Here is a 7,526-nt window from a genome sequence, read left to right on the forward strand (position 1 = left end):
CAAAACGAGTTTCTGATTTTGGAATGAAACAAAGTAAGTATAAATTACAAATGTTGGTCTTATGACCTTCTGTAAAAATTGTACAGACGAAAAATTGCACACATCATAACTTGCTGAAACCGCAACATGAGTATTCTGCAAACGCAGTGCGCATGTAAAGAGAAAATGCTTATAAAATACTGTTTCATGACCTGATGGGAACATTTTTCTCAAATTTTCTGAAAGTTAAACTAATTCTTTCATTATGACTTTATTTTCATGAAATCTAAAAACAAAGTTTGTTTTTTAAACTGTTTCAGACCCAATTTCAACTCCATTCGTGGAAAGGCCCAGTAATCAGCCTGACAATACAAACGTAAAGGCTACACATTCTTGTCAGATTGTAGTATTCATATGAGCTTATTAATACAAAAATGTTGATGGCTAACAGTTTAGAACAATCTCTATTCATATCCTATGGTCATCATGATGTGTCAAGATGATCCATGAAAAATGACCATAAACTATCTTTTTAATGATACAATCAGTGTCACAGTGTACAATTTTGATGGCAACAAGGACCATGTTGACCTAATTCGTTCTTTTTGTTTTGCAGTTGGGTCAGTGCCCTCTAAAGTAAACAAAAACAGCATAAAAACCAATGTTTTTCAGCCAATTTAGATTTTTTTTTTTTACAGTGAAAGCAAATATTGTTTGTTAGATGTTAGATAAAAAACAACAGTGTATTTGTGTGATTTCGTAATTTGTTCCAAAGAAACATTTTGCACTTTTTGAAGCTTATAGTCACCAGTCAGTCCAGTTTATCATATCTGTTTATTTATATAAATACACCAGTCAAATACTTTTGACAAACAGTCAAAAGTCAATCAAACTTGTCATACTTGTGTACTTATGTGTCTTACTTATTGTGTACTTGTGTCATATGATCCAATTTTCTGCTGTCTCACATAATTATCAACTTCACCGGCCATTCTCTTAAAGCCATTCAACAAATGTTTACACGACAGCACGTGAAGTATTGTATTGACACCAGGAATTGAACCTGCAACCTTCTGATTTATACCCCGATTCCCTAACCGCTCAGCCACCTGACTCCCTGTCTATAGCAAGTTATTGTTCAAATAAAATAACAGGCCACTAAACGAATGTATGGGAACTAGATAATTTTCCAATAAGAAATAACAAAACAAGAGAGAACGAGAAGCTACTCATGCTTTAACCCAGGGGCGATTCTAGGATCAGACCTTTAGGGGGGCTCAGCCCCCAATCAGAATGTCCCTTTCTTCATGAATTACCAGCATCAAATGAAACAATAATGATGTGTCTCATTGTATACACATGTCCATTTTACAACACAGAGCTTACTTGAGTAAACATGAAGCTAGAATTGTAACTAAAGTTCTTTCAGCATTAACGGTTAAGGTTTTTCAAAACACAATAGTACAATGTCAATTTAGATTATATTGCCCTTTTAAAATCTTAACATCATGGAAAAAAATGGCAGCCTGTGGCTTTTGTTGTTTTATATCCTGTAAAACGTGAATTGTGAGAATGGAGAAGGTCACATATCTGTCAAATTAGTCCTCAAGTAGGTATCATGAGAACCATGCGTGGGTGCACTCAGGGGCGCCGCCAGGAATTTTGGGCCCCATGAAAATGAAAATATATTTAAGCAATAAGGTACGAGAGGCAGTACTTTATCGCCAATAAAGTACGTGTTCAAGGGTGTTGTTAGGCCTGACGCGCAGCGGATATATCTCACCATTGCTTTTCAACTTCTCAGTTTTTCCGCCGTTTTTTGGCCTTTAACTAGTCCTGCATACTTTCACCGATTCCTACAATTTTGGTATCAAAACGTTCAGCTCCTTCAGGAGATGATGGCTATGACTTCTGGTATATCTCACTTTTATACTTTTTAAAGAATTAAGGTTTTTGTGAAAATTAAACATTTAGCTCCTTCTTGATTACGATTGAGCAGCCAGCAGCTGGCTGCTCTTTTTCTGATATTCAACTAAATTGTCAAACAAATTCCTCTGACGTTCATATAGTTTAACTTACAGAAACAAGTTATACCTTAAAATGTAGGAAAACTTGTCCTCTTTCAGCCAATGTAACTACTAAAGAGCTCACATTTACAGATTTTCAGCTTTGAGCCTTGAAGCGAGAGCAGCCTTTCAAATTCTCTCACTAACTTCAATGGAGAGGTGGGTAAAATTCGTCAGAGAATTTCGAAAGTAGACGTGTTTTTAAACTGCCGGTAGAGTCGTATTTCTGACTGCACAGACATATAAAGGACATGTCTGGTTTCGGGAGAGTCTTGGGTCTTGGAAAATATCAATTTTTGTTAGGGATTAGACGTATAGTTTTGCGTCTATGTTAGCATAACTTGTTTGAGGTGTGGATGCTAGCTAAATGTGTCATTCTCTGCCCAGCTCGTTAGCGAGTACAGCTGTTTCATTGCCGTGGCAACCAAACAGACACGCACCATGAAAGCAGAATTGGGTGACGTTATGGAAACTGCAAAAAGAGTTGTATTTATGACCGCACAGACACAAAGAATATCAATGGTTTCAGCAGAGTCTTGGGTCTCGGAATATATCCTTATTTTTGGATTGGACGTACAGTTTTGCGTCTAGGTTAACGTGTTTGAGGTGTGATTGCTAGGTAAATGTTTGTTTCACTCTTATAATCGAGCTAGCCGATATGGCTCTCCATAAAACGATTCGACTTTTTCTTCAACTACAGTATCGACCAAATTGGCCAAACAAGGTATGTACATTGAGCGTAAAGTGTACATAATCTAGCTAGATGGTTTTTATTTTGGCAAGTTTCACAGAAATCTGCAAAAATCGAGGCTCAAGACAGTCATAGCTGACCGTCACAAACGGCCAAACCAGGGGCTGGGGTAAGTGTTTGCTGCAGCTGGCGTTAATCCTACGAACAAACGCTTCGTAACTGGAAAGTTTTTACTTTTAATTGACGATATTGAACACAGATGTTAAGTAACTTGTTTCTACTCTAAATATCTTTTTATACTCTAAATAAGTTTCTCCTCCGTCTTGAACCTGATACCTAGATTCTAGGTTAGAAATGTTGCCAGTCTGTTGCCAATGACCAACGTTTGCTACGTTTTTCCAGCAAGTTCAAGTCATTCCAAAGTTGTCCTTTTACCTTCAAATTCGTTCACCCAGACTTCAGCAACTGGTTTTCTGCTAAATTTGCAAATTTTGCTGCAGCTCATCTTTCTGAAAATTTCCACTTTTTGTTTAGCATTTTTTCTTATTTTCTTCGGTTTTCTGCCTTCATCTTGCTCCAGGTCCTTTCAAAAATACCTTTCACAGCAGTATCTTCCACCTGTCAGTACTTTCGCATTTTTTCTGTACTTTTCTGCCTTCATCTGCAGGTCCTTTCTAACATACATTTCTGGCCTTTTAAAACTCCAGCAAATAATTTTCTGCAACATGTTCACATTTGTATGCACAGTTTCTATTTTTCTGATTTTTTTCACTTTTTGTTTTGCATTTTTCTTCTGTTTTCTGTAGTTTGATGCCTTCATCCAGCTCCAGCCCCTATTTAAAATACCTTTTTGGGCGCTTTGAAGCTTCAGCTTATAACTTTCAAAAAATGTTCAAAATGTTCAGCTTTTTTAGCATGGTCAGCTATCCCCACCAAGTCCTGAGGGGGCACCAAAAAATTGCCAACTGAAAAATCATCATAGTTATTATAATTACAATGCCGATATTATTTCAGTAGGCCTATATCAATATTACGCACCTTTTAGGCATGTATATCACAAAACAGGCAAAACAAGAGATATATTGTTTTGCCCTTTCCTATCTCAGTGGCCTGACGAACTTTGACAGAAGGCTAGGTAAACTTTTCGAAAATGGCCTCAAAAAGACAACAGGAGTCAGGGGCAGAAAAAGAAATAAACTGCGAGATGATGCCCGTCCATCACTTTCAGGTAAGTCCATGTTTAATTATTGTTAAATACGGGAAATGTGCTGCTAACTTATAGTTAGCCTATGCATACACCTCAAACTAGCTGACGTTATTGCTAATTTTAGCACACTAAAATATGTTAGGTGCAAACTAAATTTAGATTTTACTGTTAAACATTATCTATGCGTTTGAAATAACTGACGCCAGCTAGATGTTACTTTACTGTACATTCTATGATGCTTTTATATTTGATTGATCAAATAGTTTTTAAATTAGTAATAAAGGTGGAGAGCTCCTTGGCTGCATGCTTTCAGTTTTAAATGTTTATAATTAATTTGGAAAACCATGCTAAGAAACATAAGGGTGGGGCTGAAAAATTGAGACAAAAATACATCACCTTCACTAGACAAGGTTTTACCAATTGAAAAACGGCTGTTTATTTGAGAAATTTTGTTTATGCTCCAAAAACTATTATGCACTCAAATAAAGGCCCCAAAATTTCGCTCTCGCACACATTGCGCACTCGCATTAACTCCGTAACTAGCATCATATCAAACACAGAATGTGGATGCATTGACAGGGCAGCTGTGGTGGTGGTGGTGGGGCATCATAAAGGAATTATGCGTAGGGCACAAAAATGGCTAGCGGCGGCACTGGTTGTCCTCTTACCTTCAAATTCGTTCAACCCAGACTTGAGCAACTGGTTTTCTGCTCAATTTTCACATTTCCTTAACTTTCTGAGAATAATTGAAAGCAAAAGTAAAAGGAATGTCTTATGACCATCTTCCAGGAAATGTAAACAAAAGTGAAAGTTCTTGAAACTTGTATACTGCATCAAATCTAGTCATGAATGAGCAGAATTGCTTTCTCTTTTTATAAGAGTCTATGCAATATTCCTTTTGCTTCTCTTTTAATGGGTGAGATGAAGTTATTCATTAAATTAAGTTATTCTTTAAATGAATACAAAACATTGTTACATAATGATTTGAGTGAGTAGGGATACCAACTGCATTTTTATGTGTTCACGTGTTTTGCTATGACAAGATTAGTCATTTTAAAGTGGGAATCCCAAAGCAATGTGTCATCATGTAGTTACTCCCCTTTCAGTTGACGTGGACATGATTCCGGTATTTGATTGATGTTCTTATCTTAGGCGTATTTGAACTTGCCAAGGAAAACTGCTCCAGCACACCTTTTACAACCCAGCTATCAACATCTGCAGAATGTTAGTGAGGCCATGGGGACGTGCACTTCTACACAGTTCATGTTTATCTTTTACTTTGTAAAGATCCCATTACAGGACAATGCAGCTTTAATTCCTCAAGTCCTGTTGTGAACGTTGTGAACGTTGTGAACGGAAAATCAGCCAGAGAGGCTTTTGCTTGGCAGGTTTGTTCATGTAAGTTATATAGCCTTTCCCGAATAGACACTGAAACTTCATAATGAATGACAACTTTTTCCTGGAAAGGATATCTGCGGGTAGCCCATTAAATACCTGAGGAGTGAGTTGTACAGGTTCACACCTGTTAAACAAGCATGGCTGCATTTCACTCCAATGGTACAATCCATATCTCAATTAAGAGCATGTGTGAACAACAGGAATCATAATGACATTGTTTTGTTTTATGTGGTGAGTTAAAGGAAATTCTAAAGACCCTAACACACTTAGGCCTTCTCTACTTAGATTTATTTTATTTGAATTATTAAACTTTGATTCTTTTTTATTTTTTATTAGGCCTACTATATGCTTTGTAGAACTCTGAGATTGCTTTAAATATAGAGTGCAATACAAATAACATGTATTATTATTTTTACTTTGCAAAAAGGTTTTTCCACCTGTGTCAGATCTCACACTTATCCTGTACAACACACTCACCATTGTGCACATTGCAAAAGTATTTTATTATTTTCACAAAATCACAGATATACAGAATACGTTCAAACAGATAATTCTCTTTAAATAACGAGAAAATACATGACATTTAGAAATATATAGCCTATGGAGTAAAAATAGAAATGTTTGGACCCGAGAGTCTGAGTATTCCACCATGCTTGCTCATGCATACCTTGAGGAACCGTCAACCACTTGGTGAATATTCTTGATTCCCATTCTAGGGTGCACGATTAAGTCATTGTTCCGTCAATACATTTATACTTTTCCATATCCTTAAAAAGTAAGCTTCAAGACTCAAAAAGGTTTGACATTATTTTGGAGTGAAATGGTTGGTGAACTATTTATGCAGTTTCAAAATGAAAACCATTTTAGGATGTTAGCCCCTTGATTAGAAAGCTGCACACTTTCAAAAACGCCTAGTATGGCCTCGGCAAAATTCAGTGCCGTCTTCCGCTCTTCCCTGATTTTTTCGAGGAGCTGTGACCTGGAATGATTTTTATTTTTTTCTTTAGCAATCCTCCGAAGTTTGTTTTTAAAAACATTATCCTTTTTTGGAGAGAACACTAGTATTTTCATAAACTCCATCAGCTGGTCGGCACACACCTCCTGGTCTGAAAGAGCAAAAACATTACATTCAAATAGCCTATAAATTAAACACTGCACTGTTGACATATACATGTGTCAGGACGGCAAACTGTATTTTAAAACATACCTTCTGTTTTGGTGCTGTTCTTGCATACTGAGCAGAAAACGTCACGTTTGTCATTGCCAGGTATAGTGGTATGACCGGCTGGGCACAACGAGTACTCTTGACAGCTGTCAGTGCTGGAATAATGTGACGAGAATAGGTCATATTCGCACAGTTCACACTTTACGTCTTTATCCGCTGTTCCTGCAACAGCAAATCATAACAGGGTTACGACAGCCTGCATATCGGATCGGTCAGACCCAATATTTGAAGGATAGGCGTGTCTTCAATTTATTATTGTAGTCAAATCTTACCATGTGCGATCACCCCTTCTCCTGGGGGACACTCCGTATGCTTGTAACATGAGTCATACTTCATGTAAAATCCATCTTTGCACCCACAGACCCTGTTGGTCACATTACTGCACTGCACTCTTTCAAACTGGTTCTCTGTGCAATATACATTGCAGTAGAGGCACTTTTCAATATAGTTCCAAATCTCTGTGTAGTGGGAGCTAGGGCACGGAGCGCACTCGGTTCTTCGGCCTTTGGCGCAATGTTTGACCAAATGAGTTCCTGGGGGACACATCTCACAAGCAAGGGATTCCCCAGTTACGTCATCAGTTCGGAAGTAAATCGGAGTGTCGGATTGTGCTAAACAGCACAGACATGCCAAGATTGCCAAAAAATACGTTTGCTGTAGTGAAAGGGGAAGACATGTTTAGAACCAAACATTTCGTTAAACAGAAAGTTATTTTACTATACATTTTAAATGTTTTTATTTTAACTTGTCGAACTCTCGCGTCTCTATTACGTATTTTGAAGAAATTCCATAGGGATTAAACATCACGCTTACCGTAGGCCTACACATTTTGTGATCGGCTGAAGAATCGCTGACGATTGATACTCCACTGGGATTCCGGCCATTATATACAGGCAACTGATCCTTAAATCTTGTCATCTGAGGGTGTAAGTCATACACCCACGCGTTTACAAAAAAACA

General features: G+C 37.5%; 1 protein-coding gene across 1 annotated transcript; it reads right to left on the minus strand.

Annotated features, from left to right (window-relative positions):
* Nucleotides 1-5,820: 5,820 nt before the first annotated feature.
* On the minus strand, nt 5,821-7,509 carry LOC146252542 (tumor necrosis factor receptor superfamily member 6B-like). The gene is made up of 4 exons (XM_084680848.1): nt 7,380-7,509; nt 6,839-7,220; nt 6,549-6,728; nt 5,821-6,447 (listed from the first exon to the last, which is right to left on the minus strand). Exons 1-4 carry the CDS (start codon nt 7,482-7,484, stop codon nt 6,188-6,190), a joined length of 927 nt encoding a protein of 308 aa, XP_084536974.1. The 5' UTR covers nt 7,485-7,509; the 3' UTR covers nt 5,821-6,187.
* Between the last annotated feature and the right edge of the window lie 17 nt (nt 7,510-7,526).

The sequence above is a fragment of the Hypomesus nipponensis genome, chromosome 18, assembly GCF_054491055.1.
Source record: "Hypomesus nipponensis isolate SF chromosome 18, ASM5449105v1, whole genome shotgun sequence".
NCBI classification, from domain to species: domain Eukaryota; kingdom Metazoa; phylum Chordata; class Actinopteri; order Osmeriformes; family Osmeridae; genus Hypomesus; species Hypomesus nipponensis.

Excerpts from the sequence above, each read along its gene's own strand:
- LOC146252542 (XM_084680848.1), bottom strand. The coding sequence starts at position 7,484 with ATGACAAGATTTAAGGATCAGTTGCCTGTATATAATGGCCGGAATCCC. Across the intron at positions 7,221-7,379 it reads ACAAAATGTGTAGGCCTACG|CAAACGTATTTTTTGGCAAT; the intron begins GTAAGCGTGATG and ends CTTTCACTACAG. Across the intron at positions 6,448-6,548 it reads GAACAGCACCAAAACAGAAG|ACCAGGAGGTGTGTGCCGAC; the intron begins GTATGTTTTAAA and ends TTGCTCTTTCAG.